We start from the raw sequence: 13,732 nt of genomic DNA, 5'->3' as shown, positions 1-13,732 counted from the left end.
GGGGATAGGGAGGGTGGGAGGGAGGGAGATGCAAGAGGGAGGATATATGGAGATATATGTATAGTATAGCTGATTCCCTTTTTATAAAGCAGAAACTAAAACACCATTGTAAAACAATTATGCTCCAATAAAGATGTTGAAAAAACATCAGAAGCAAATACAAAAAAAAAAAGTAAAAATGTAAGATAACAATGAATAGTCATGATCTCTCAGAATTAAGGCATTATTCATGCTTCAGGTACTTTAATAGCAACATAATGCCATACTTCCACATAGTCAATGTTACTTACCCTGTTGAGCATAGAACGGATAGATTTTAAGATCGTGTCAAATTCAAATTCAGCCTGCTAAGTAAACACAGTAATAACAATTTAAAAAAATCCTATCTGTGGGTCTTCCCTGGTGATGCAGTTGTTGAGAATCTGCCTGTCAGTGTAGGGAATGCGGGTTCAAGCCCTGGACTGGGAAGATCCCACATGCCGCGGAGCAACTAAGCCCGTGCGCCACAACTACTGAGCCTGAGCTCTAGAGCCTGTGAGCCACAACTACTGATCCCGAGTGCCACAACTACTGAAGCCCTCACACCTAGAGCCCATGCTCCTCAACAAGAGAAGCCACTGCAATGAGAAGCCCACGCACCACAACGAAGAGTATCCCCCGCTCGCCACAACTAGATCAAGCCCTTGTGCAGCAATGAAGACTCAACACAGCCAAAAATAAAATTAATTAATTAATTAAAAAAAAATCCTATGTGTGGTGAAAAAGGCCAAAGGGTAGTATATGTAATGTGGTCCATGTACATCAAAATACTCAAACAAATAAATATGTTCTATTTCTCTCAATAAAGTCAGAAAGATAATTTACACAAGGAAATCAAACACAGATAGTGAGAGGGCCAAATAAAAGCATTTGCTATAAAAACTAAATTATTTATTTTTTAACTGTAGTTTTCAACTCTATTCAAATTTTATCTTTAAATATTACAAACAAGAAAATCATATTAACTTGGAGAATTAAGGCTCATTGGCATTTTCGGGAAATTACAAGATAAACTTTCCACACCATCCCACACACCCTGAAAGCTCTAATCACCATGTCAAACAGCAATAGTGATTTTAATGTGTAACCTGAACATGGCAGACATCAGTACAGGTTATTTTAGTTCTCATCACTTCATTACCTCAGATTATAAAAATAAGCCCAGATGCAGTAAAAATGGTTGCTAAAAGAAAACAGGTGATTAACTAACAATGAACTTAGCATAAGAGTAAGGGGTCAGAGTACTGAGTACAAGAAAAGTAATTGACTAAGAGGAAGCAAACCGAGGTTCCACACTTAGCTGTATTTTTAAGTGACACTAGACAAGCAAAGGAATCTCCTCAAACTTAGTTTGCTGTAGTGGTTTTGTTCCGTAACTTGCTAAGAACGGTTCAGAGTTTAGAAAGAAAATTGCAAGAGAGTTGGAATGTGGAAGAGAAATAACAGACAATATTCTCTGACAGTCATACTGTTTTAAATAGCAGTGAAATTACGATGCAGAGGTACCAGCAGATTCCAGCTTGTCCTCACTCTTCCCACCTTTGTGACTTTTTCCTGATTGTTGGCTCTGCTGGCCAATAGCAACTGCAGGCTCAACTCCAGAAGCAGAAGCAATAACCTCCCATGGACTTGCCTACCAGCCTTTGGTGCTCCCTCCAGCCACTGGACGTGCCTGGCTTCCCAGGTTCCCTGGGGTGCTACAAATTTTTACCCAGGTCACCCAGCTTCTTCCACAATTGGATAAGGTCTTACTCCTAAAATAAATCCCTTATGTTACAATACTTATAGTGGTTGTCCTGCCCTGATTGAACCCTGATGTATTCCGTCAGCTGAAAAATTAAGGTTTTGGAAGCAAGAGATCTGCGAGTTTTAAAATTTGATGATTCCTTATGCTTAACACTTCCCTGCTTCCTTCTCACAATCATTCACACAGAAACACATTATGATTACAGACAAAATGTGAGTAATGTATCAGGAGGAATAAATGAAAACCATTATAAAGACTGCCATTTAATAACGGTTAAGGAAGGGAGTAAATTATTCTTCACTGTATATCTTTTGAGTTCTACCTGTAATACCTATTGAAAAACAAAAATCTAATGATATTATGGTTCTGTTTGTATTTCTGTCAAGATTAATCAGCAGAACTAAACAACATCAGATCTAAAAATTCTTGTCTTTATTTGAATCAGTATCTCTCAGGAACACTCAGATTCAGGCACTTGATTTGTTAGCTTTACTTAATCATCTAATCATTCGATCTCTCATTATTTCACTCAAATCTTCACGAACTTCCTATTATGTGCCAAGCATGATACTATGTGCTTGGTATTCAGAAGTGAATAAAACATGCCAAGTTTTTATACTTTCTTAGTTCAAAATGCCCCCTCCCCTCTCCTGCCACTCGTACTTTGTGGAAACAAATTCAAAAGCCATATATTCTGTGAAACCTTCCCTGAGAACCCACGCACGGAGTTAGTCATTCATTTCTTTCTTTTAATTCTCTATTTGTACCTACATCGATTTTATTTTAGTTTTATCTTTATTTTTTTAAGTTGTGAATATCCATTTAACGGAACATTTGGGGGCCAAGGATTTATAATAATAAGGAAAATTCCAACATTACAAGTGGAACATAATCAGCATGCAAAATTACACATAGCATCATCTAGCGACGGTGCTAGAGAGTCACGTGGCGTTCCATTTTTGGCACTTCCCCCTCCAATCTCCATTTAGCCCCTTCTAAATCACTCCACATTTTTTTAAACATCTTATTGGAGTATAATTGCTTTACAATGTTGTGTTAGTTTCTGCTGTATAACAAAGTGAATCAGCTATATGTATACATATATCCCCATATCTCTTCCGTCTTGCATATCCCTCCCTCCCACACTCCCTATCCCACCCCTCTAGGTGGACACAAAGCACTGAGCTGATCTCCCTGTGCTATGCGGCTGCTTCCCACTAGCTATCTACTTTACATTTGGTAGTGTATATATGTCAATGCTACTCTCTCACTTTGTCCCAGCCTCCCCTCCCCCTCCCCAGGTCCTCAAGTCCATTCTCTACGTATGTGTCTTTATTTCTGTGCTGCCCCTAGGTTCATCAGAACTATTTTTTCTTTTTTAGTTTCCATATATACATACATCAATTTTAGATTTATTTTATTCTTCTGTTTATGTGTTATGTCACATCTATTAGCCTGCGATGTCTTATATGCATGAAGTGTGTTTATCTCAATTTTGATGTGGCTTTTCTACAATCCTAAGTATATTTACTTATATCTATCAGAGGACTTTTCCACATTGTACCTGAATAGTTAATTAACCTGTCTGTTTTTCTGATTGGGTGATGAGCTCTGAAAGGGATAGACACATATTAGAAGTTATTTTATTTTGTATCTTTGGTGTAAAAGACATTCCATGGCATAAATTGGATGTTCAAAAGTCGGTTAATTTTTGACAAGGGTGCCAAGACCATTCAATGGGAAAAGAACACTCTCTTCAGCAAATGGTGCTGGGACAACTGGATATCCAACATGCAAAAGAATGAGGTTGGGCTTTTATTACATACTGTATACAAAAATAAACAAACAAAAAACATTAAAATAAATCAACAACCTAATTATAAGCACTAAACCCATAAAACTCTTAGAATAATACAGGGATAAATCTTCATGACCTTGAATTTGGCAATGAATTCTTAGATATGACACCAAAAGCATAGGCAACAAGAGAAAAAAATAGATGAGACTTTACTGAAGTTAAAAACTTGTGCATCAAAGATCACTACCAAGAAAATGAAAAGATCATTTGTGAATCATATATCTGATAAGGGTATAGTACTCATAAAAAATAAAGAACTCCTGGCCCAGATCAAGATGGTGGAACAGAAGGATGTGGAGTTCACCTCCTCTCACAAATAAATCAAAAATACATCTACATGTGGAACAATTCTCACAGAATACCTACTGAATGCTGGCAGAAGATCTCTTACAACCAAAGCTGCAAGAAATATCACCACGTAACCAGGAAGGACAAAAGAAAGAAACAAAAAGGAATCAGGACAGGACCTGTACTCCTGGGAGGGAGTTGTGAAAGAGGAAAGGTTTGCTCAACCTGGGAACCCCCTGCTTTGGCTGGGAGATCAGCTGGGATAGATAGGGAGCTTCAGAGGCTCAGAGGAGAGTGCAGCAGCCAGAGTACAGCAGGCAGAACAGAGAGAGACCAGCACAGATGGTGCTGGCCACCTCGATGCACTCCCAAACCTAAGACATGTGCCTGCTGGTGTGTGCGGGGACTGGGGTGTTGAAACTCAAGCTTCAGCAGACAGACTCGGGAGAGGACTGGGGTTGGCTGGACGGAGACAGCCTGAAGGGACTGGAGTGTGGTCTGAGCCGCAATATCCTGGTCCGCTGTTGCTAATACACTCTCTGAAGGGAGGGGTGGGGCCCCACCATAGCATCTTCATTGTTGGTGTGCTCACAGCAGGCACAGCTACACATCTACAAGGCCTGGGAGCATGCAAGTGCCAGTGGTTGCCCACACATGGAGGTGGGGCTGAAATCTGAGATGATGCCCAGGGGCTGCACTACTTGAGGGGATTTACTCCACTGGTGGCTTTGGGAGTGCAGTGCCTGCAGGACACCCAAGTGGATTACTAGCACTCCTGTGCCTGGGGATAAAACCCAATCTAGTAGTAATGAATAGCAGACTAAATGACACAGAAGAATGAATACGTGATCTGGAAGAGACAGAATAATGGAAATTACCCAGTCAGAACTGCAGACAGAAAGACAAGTTAAAAAAAAAAAAATGAAAGCAACATATGAGATCTACGAGATAATATAAAGTGTGCCAACCTATGCACAATAGGGGTTCCAAAAAGAGAAGGGAGAGAGAAGGGGATCAAACATGTATTTGAAGATATTATGGGTGAAAAATTCCCAAACCTGGGGAAGTAAACATATTCAAGTAAAGGAAGCACAGAGGGTCCCAAACAAGAGGAATCTAAACAGACCTACACAACGACATATCGTAATTAAATGGCAAAAGTTACAGAGAGGATTGTTAAGGCAACAAGAGAAAAACGAAGAGTTAGTTACAAGGGAACCCCCATAATACTATCAGCTGATTTCCTATAGAAATGTTGCAGACCAGAAGGGACTAGCAAGATATATTCAAAGGAAAAAACCAACAACCGAGGATACTCTACCCAGCAAGATTATCATTTAGAATAGGAAAGAGAAAGAATTTCTCAGACAAGCAAGAACTAAAAGAGTACAGCAATACTAAAGCTATCTTAAAAGAAATATTGAAAGGTCTTCTCTAAATACAAAAGAAACAAGAATCTATAGGAAAGAGAAAATCACAGTTGGAAAGTATATCACTTAAATAAGCCAGTACATAGATTAAAAAAAAATTTTTCTGTGAAAGTGATAACTACAATGAACATCGAAAGGATAAACATGAAAATTTGTAAAAGAGAACACCAAAATCATAAAATGTGGGAGAAGGGAGTAAGAAAACGTAGACTTTTTTTTTCAGAATGTGTTTGAGCCTATATGACTGTCAGTCTAAAGCAAGCAGTTATAGTAATGGTTTAACATAACTGAAAAACTGGTAACCACAAATCAAAAACATACAATAGATTCACAAAAACCAAAAAGAAGAGAACACAAGTGTAGTACAAAAGAAAACCATCAAACCAGAAAAGGAAAAACAAAAAGAAAAAGAAGGGAACAAAGAAGAAATACAAAATCAACTGGAAAACAAGGTTTAAAATGGCAATAAATACATATCTACCAATATTTACCTTAAATGTCAATGGACTAAATGCTCCAATCAAAAGACACAGAGTATCAGATTGGGTAATGAAACAAGAGCCTACAATATGCTGCCTACAAGAGACCCAGTTTAGGGCAAAGGAAACACATAGATTGAAAGTGACAGGATGGAAAAAGATATTTCATGCAAATGGAAATGACAAAGTGAGGGTAGTAATACTCATATCAGACAAAATAGACTTTAAAACAAAGGCCATAGAGAAAGATAAAGAAGGACAACATATAATACAAGAAGAAGGTATTATACTCATTAACATACATGCACCCAATATAGGAGCACCTAGATACATAAAACAAATACTAATAGACATAAAGAAAGAAACTGACAGGATACAATAATAGTAGGAGAGTTTAACACCCTAATGACATCAATGAACAGATCTTCCAGTCAGAAGAATCAATACAGCAATAGAGATCCTAAATAACACAATGGAACAGATAGACTTAATTGATATTTTCAGGACATTACATCCAAAAAACCCAGAATACACATTCTTTTCAAGTGCACATGGAACATTCTCGAGGATAGACCACATAGTAGGACACAAAACAAGACAACAAATTTAAGAGGACAGAAATTATTTCAAGCATCTTTCCTGTCCACAATGGCATGAAACTAGAAATCAACCACAGAAAGAGAAACAAAAAAAATGATTACATGGAGACTAAACAACATGCTACTAAAAAAAAAACCAATGATCAATGATGAAACCAAAGGGGAAATAAATACCTTGAGACAAATGACAATGAAAACACAACCATAGGGCTTCCCTGGTGGCACAGTGGTTGAGAGTCTGCCTGCCGATGCAGGGGACACGGGTTCGTGCCCTGGTCCGGGAAGATCCCACATGCCACGGAGTGGCTGGGCCCGTGAGCTGTGGCCGCTGAGCCTGCGCGTCCGGAGCCTGTGCTCCGCAACAGGAGAGGCCACAACAGTGGGATGCAGCAAAAGCATTTCTAAGAGGGAATTTCATACAGATCTTCCTCAAAATCAAGAAAATCTCAAATATACAACCTAACCTACCACCTAAAAGAATTAGAAAAAGAACAAACAAAACCTAAACTGAGCAAAAAGAAGGAAATAATAAATAACAGAGAGGAAACAAATAAAAGAGATTAAAAAAATAGAAAAAAAATCAATAAAAACAAGAGCTGGTTTTTCTTCCTTTTTAAAAAATATTTATTTATTTATTTCATTGGACCAGGTCTTAGTTGCAGCATGTGGGATCTATGCTGCCATGTGTGGGATGTCAGTCGTGGCTTATGGGATCTTTTGGTTGTGGCATGTGGGATCTTTAGTTGTGGCATGTGGGATCTTTAGTTGTAGCATGCAGGCTCTTTAGTTGCAGCATGTGGGATTTAGTTCCCTGACCAGGGATTGAACTTGGGCCCCCTGCCTTGGGAGTGTGGAGTCTTAGCCACTGGACCACCAGGGAAGTCCCAAGAGCTGGTTCTTTGAAAGGGTAAACAAAATTAAAAGACCTCTGGACAGGCTCACCAAGAAGAGGGGACACAAATAAACAAAATAAGAAATGAAGGAGGAGAGATAACAACTTATACCACAGAAATACAAAAAAAAAAAAAAAACCCTTAAGAGAATACTATGAACAATTATATGCCAACCAAATGGACAAGCTAGAAGAAATGCACAGGTTTCTAGATATATACAGCCCACCAAAACTGAATCAAGAAGAAATAGATAATTTGAACAGACTGATGAGTAGAAGTGAAATAGAATCTGCAGTTAAAAAAAGAAAAATCCTTCCAAACGAAAGTCCAGGACCAGATGGCTTCACTGGGGAATTCTACCAAACATACAAAGAACATATCAATCCTTCTCAAATTCTTCCAAAAGACTAAGGAGGAGGGAACACTCCCAAAGTCATCCTATGAAGCCACCATCACCCTGATACCAAAACCAGACAAAGACACTATCAAAAAAGAAAATTACAAATCAATATCTTTGATGAATATAGATGCAAAAATTCTCAACAAAATATTAGCAAACCAAATGTAACAACACATAAAAAAGATCACACACCGTGATCAAGTTGGATTCACCGCAGGGTCACAAGGATGGTTCAACATATGCAAATCAATCAACATAAGCAAATACACCACACATCAACAAAAGAAAAGACAAAAACCACATGATCATCTTAATAGATACACAAAAAGCATTTGACAAAATTCAACATCCACTCATGATAAAACCTCTTACCAAAGAAGGTATAGAGGGAACATATCTCAACATAATAAAAGCTAATTTATGACAAGCCACAGCCAACATAATGATCAATGGGTGAAAAGCTGAAAGCCTTCCTGCTAAAATCTGGAACAAAACAAGGATGCCCACTCTCACCACTTCTATTCAAAACAGTATTGGAAGCCCTAGCCACAGCAATCAGACAGGAAAAGAAATAAAAGGTATCCAAATTGGAAGGGAAGAGGTAAAACTGTCATTATATGCAGATGACATGATATTATATATAGAAAACCCTAAAGACTCTACACAAAAACTGCTAGTACTGATAAACAAATTCAGCAAGGTAGAAGGATACAAGATTAACATACAGAAATTGGTTTCATTTCTTTACACTAACAATGAAATATCAGAAAGGGAAAGTAGAAAACAGTCTTAAAATTGCATCAAAAAAAAATCTAGGAATAAACCTCATCAAGGAGGTGAAAGACTTATATGCTGAGAACTATAAAACAATGATAAAGGAAACTGAAGATGATCCAGATAAATAGAAAGATAGCCCATGCTCTGGGACTGAAAGAATTAATAGTTAAAATGGCCATTCTACCCAAAGCAAACTACGGATTTAATGTGATCCCTTTCAAATTACTCATAACATTTTTCACAGAACTAGAACAAATATTTCAAAAATTTATATGGAACCATAAAAGTCCCAGAATTGCCAAAGCAGTATTGAGGAAAAAGAATAAACCTAGAGGCAAAACCCTCCCAAACTTCAGACATTACTACAAAGCTACAGTGATCAAAACAGTGTGGTATTGGCACAAGAAACAGACATATGGATCAGTGGAGTGGAATAGAGAGCCCAGAAATAAACCCACATACCTATGGTCAATTAATCTTCGACAAAGGAGGAGAAGTCTCTTTAGCAAGTGGTGTTGGGAAAGCTGGACAGCTGCATGTAAATCAATGAAGTAGAACACTCCCTCACACCCTACACAAAAATAAACTCAAAATGGCTTAAAGACTTAAATATAAGACATGACACCATAAAAGTCTTAGAAGAGGACATAGGCAAAACATTCTCTGACATAAATCATACCAATGTTTTCTTAGGTCAGTCTCGCAAGGAAAAAATAAACAAATGGGACCTAATCAAATTTATAAGCTTTTGCACAGCAAAGGAAAGCATAAACAAAATGAAAAGACAACCTACAGACTGGAAGAAAATATTTGTAAATGACATAACTGACAAGGGCTTAATTTCCAAAATATACAAACAGCTCATACAACTCAATAACAAAAACAAACAAACAACCCAATCGAAAAATGGGCATAAGACCTAAGTAGACATTTCTCCAAAGAAGACATACGGATGGCTAATAGGCACATGAAAAGATGCTCAACATCGTTAATTATTAGAGAAATGCAAATCAAAACTACAATGAGGTATCACTTCACACCAGTCACAATGGACATCATTAAAAAGTCTACACAAAAAAGAGGTAAAGAAGATATCTCTTCTTTCATGCATCTGTTTAAGGAGAAATGATGTTTTGCATCCTAAATTTAGTTCAGAGAATCTGATTTGATAAAATATTGAGACCTTTCAAAATATTTTTATTTTCTCGTGTCATAGGGAAACTTGTATGAATATTTACATCTATTGCTAACTTGTTATCTATGTAAGTAAATCTGTACTTGAAGATATGACTTGAATAAAGAGTCTCAGAGACTCTAAGACTTTACAAATTATTGCCATGTTCTGTGATGACAATTTTCAAAAGAAAACTGAAATTCTGATTGGTTACCTTACTGGTCATTTTTTGTAATAGAAATAACAGTGTAACTGGAATCTCTATATTTCTAAACTGTATAAATTCTTGTAAATTTCTTCTGTCTGAACAGAATAAAATAATTGGCACTCCCTCCCCGCACCAAAAAGACTTGTACACATAATAAATACTGGAGTGGGTGTGGAGAAAAGGGAACCCTCCTACACTGTTGGTGGAAATGTAAATTGGTGCAGCCTCTATGGAAAACAGTATGGAGCTTCCTTAAAAAACTAAAAAAAGAGTTGCCATATGATCCAGCAATCCCACTCCTTGGCATATATCTAGACAAAACTCTAATTCAGAAAGATACATGTACCCCAATGTTCATAGCAGCACTATTTACAAGAGCTAGGACATGGAAGCAACCTAAATGTCCATTGACAGATGAATGGATAAAGAAGATGTGGTACATATATACAATGGAATATTACTCAGCCATTAAGAAGAAAGAAATAATGCCATTTGTAGCAACAGGGATGGACCTAGAGATTTTCATACTAAGTGAGGTGAGAGAAAGACAAATATCATATGATATCACTTATATATGGAATCTAAAATATTGTACAAGTGAACTTATTTACAAAACAGAAATAAACTCAGACATAGAAAACAAACTTATGGTTACCCAAGGGGGAAAGGGGATAAGCGGAGGGATAAAGTAGGAGTTTGGGATTAGCAGATACAAACTATTATATATAAAGCAAACAACAAGGTCCTACTGTATAGCACAGAGAAATATTCAATATCTTGTAATAAACCCTAATGGAAAAGAATATAAAAAAGAATATATATGTATATGTATAACTGAGTCACTTTGCTGTACACCAGAAACTAACACAACATTGTAAATAGATTTACTTCAATAAAAATTTTAAAAATTTAAAAGTTAAATAAAAAAAGAACTCCTATAAATCATCAACTAAAAGACAACTCAATTTAAAAATGGGCAAGGGACTTCCCTGGTGGCACAGTGGTGGTTAAGAATCTGTCTGCCAATGCAGGGGACGTGAGTTTGAGCCCTGGTCCGGGAAGACCCCACATGCCGCGGAGCAACTAAGCCCGTGTGCCACAACTACTGAGCCTGCACTCTAGAGCCCATGAGGCACAACTACTGAGCCCATGTGCCACAACTACTGAAGCTCGTGAACCTAGAACCTGTGCTCCGCAGCAAGAGAGGCCACTGCAATGAGAAGCCTGTGCACTGCAACGAAGAGTAGCCCCCACTCGCCACAACTAGAGAAAGCCTGCACACAGCAACAAAGACCCAACGCAGCCAAAAATTAAAATTATTAAAAAAAAGGACAAAGACTTGAATAAACATTTTTTTCAAAGAAGATCTACAAAGGCAACAAGCACAAGAACCTGATAAGGAAAGACTTTAAAAAAATCTGACTTTGAATATAATGGATTTTAAGGGAAAATGTGAATGAATCCTTAGCCTGAAATGGAAACTTTCATCAAATAACAAGCTTTAAAAAAAAAATTATGACACGACCTTAAATTTGTAATAATTGCAGTGTAACAGTGGTGGTACTAGCACGTTTCCAAGCAAAATCATCAGCTACAATTACAAAATATATTTAATGATCATCATGAAATGCAGAATACCAAAACACTTAAGTTGGGCATGCTAAAGACTGTATCATCAATTGCTCTTCTGTCAATGAAATATTAGAACGTGGAGAAAGTTTCTCAACCATTTCCCACCTGCTGGCCATATTCCACTCAAGGGCTGGATTCTGAGAATTTCTTTCATTCTCTGTTAGCACCCCTCCTGCGCCACTTTCCTTCTCTGGTTTTAGTTGATCCCACTGCGCAGTACCAATATTGATGGACTGCAGATCTATTTGGTATTGTCTGTCTTCAATTTCTGATCCAGGGTCTCGAAGAATTCCTAAATTCAGGGCTCTCCTGTAAAGGCAGTGAAAAAAAGTGAACCGATAAAATAAGTATTCTATGTTTACTTTTCTTGCTAACATCATGTTATTACCTTTTTTTTTTCCTTTGGATTACTGGGTTAATCAAATCTATGAGGCAGGTATTAGAAAGTTACCACATACTAATAACTTGTAAACATACCCAAAACTTAGCACTTAACAGTATCTACCCTATAATGATTTCTTACATTATTCCCAGCACTGCTATTTTTCTAAGTACTTTCACATTTATGATTTAAATCCTTGAGATGTTGTGAGGTCATATTATTATCTCCATTTTTACTAAAGAGAAAATAATGCAGAGAGGTTGAAAGACTTAGTCAAAGTTACTGAGCTACTATGTGGACAAAATTGCAACTTAAATCCAGGGTTTTGCCTCAAAACCCTGTCTTCTTTGCAATGCTAAACACCTGCTAAACACCTACTTTCCCTTCCTCAGCACTCTGATGTCTTGTTAGGAAAGGTGATGAAGGCTTTCTAATCTATTTAACTCCCCTAGCTTTTGCCTTTGGTCCTTTATATAACCCATCATCATATAGACTAAATTGTTGACAAGAGTACATTGCTTATTGATGTAGAAGCACAGTAAGGATTACTGGTCCATATAGAGTTGGAACTTTGATCTTATTGGACCCAAGGCTAAGCAAATGAATAAAATTATCAGCAGCTTAAAGCTAGATTAGAGGAAGTAAATGGTTAAATGTTTCATGAAGGTTTTAGACTGAAAATAGCAAGGCAGTGTGGTAGGGTGGGAAGAAAAGCATTCAGGATTCGGAAGCCGGATAAGACTAAGTTTGTGTGAGTTTGTAATTTTTTAGTTATGTTGGTTCACAGATGCTTTAATGTGAGTAATCAAAAGGAAAGTAACATTTGTCCCCCATGAAAGTTTCAATCAACACAAAAGTGAAATTACATAGAGGATAAAAATAGTTTTACTAGTATAGATACAATTGCAGTGATTAGAAAAGAAATACAATTAATTATATCAATTGAATACTAATAAAGCTAATTAGTGGAGGGAGAAGGGAGGGAAGCACTGAGTCCTAGTGTGAAAACTACAGAGAAACAGTATGAATGTGATCAAGACTACCTCTTGTCTAAGTAAACAGTGTGGGTCAGACCATGCCCAGAAGCTTGTCAAATACTGATGGAAGGTGGATGACCACTGAGACTCAAGATGGCAGATGTCTGGGCCAGATGCACAGGAATGGAGATGGCATGCATTAGGCCAGGGAAGGTGAGGGCTAAGGCTAATGAATTCAGGTGAAGAGAGGAGCAGGGAGAGGACTGCAAGTGAATGAACAGGCAGCTCAGGTAGGGAAATATCACAAGGTGTTAACGATAAAAAAAAACAAACAAAAAAGAGAACAGGGAAACAAACAGGCATTGGTCAAGAAGTCATAGTGGGAACCAGAGAAACTGAATGAATGGACTCTCATTATTCCTAAGGTAAGAGCTGAACCTGGTTTTTGTTTTCTTTTTTCTAACTTAGAAAATTACAATCTAGGAATGGGCATGCAAGGAAAGGTGGATTGAAGTTTTACATGAACCCAAGAATTGCCTTAAAAAAAGGGCCCATAAGATCGGCCATGAACCCTTTCATTTTGCCTTAATGAAGGCAAAGAAAAAAGGAGTGAATGGGGGTGCAGGTGAGAGGGAGCAACATTGTGAGTACACCTATTTCGGTCAAATGCTCTCCTTTCATTTGAATATTGGAGTAAACCTGTTAATTCTAAAGGCACAGCTCGAACTTCACCTTCTATGAAGCCTTTCCTGACCACCATTTCTTCAAACTCCCTTCCTCCCAAATCTGTGCTCTTAGGGTCCTTCTGTACTTATAAGTACAAGAATATCACAATGACCTGGCGGTCTT

At 37.6% G+C, this 13,732-nt stretch overlaps 1 protein-coding gene across 3 annotated transcripts in view; it reads right to left on the bottom strand.

Moving 5' to 3' along the window:
- The window catches only part of VPS13B (vacuolar protein sorting 13 homolog B), a 793,535-nt gene that overhangs the window by 311,318 nt on the left and 468,485 nt on the right, over window positions 1-13,732 (bottom strand). For all 3 annotated transcript variants that reach the window (XM_060128467.1, XM_060128455.1, XM_060128456.1), the window contains exon 31: window positions 11,630-11,833. In XM_060128467.1, the coding sequence (XP_059984450.1) occupies window positions 11,630-11,833 (204 nt within the window). The remainder of the gene's footprint in view (window positions 1-11,629; window positions 11,834-13,732) is intronic.

Source organism: Lagenorhynchus albirostris, chromosome 17 (assembly GCF_949774975.1).
Source record: "Lagenorhynchus albirostris chromosome 17, mLagAlb1.1, whole genome shotgun sequence".
In the NCBI taxonomy this organism is placed as follows: Eukaryota; Metazoa; Chordata; class Mammalia; order Artiodactyla; family Delphinidae; genus Lagenorhynchus; species Lagenorhynchus albirostris.
This window is presented reverse-complemented; position numbering and strand designations above follow the sequence as displayed.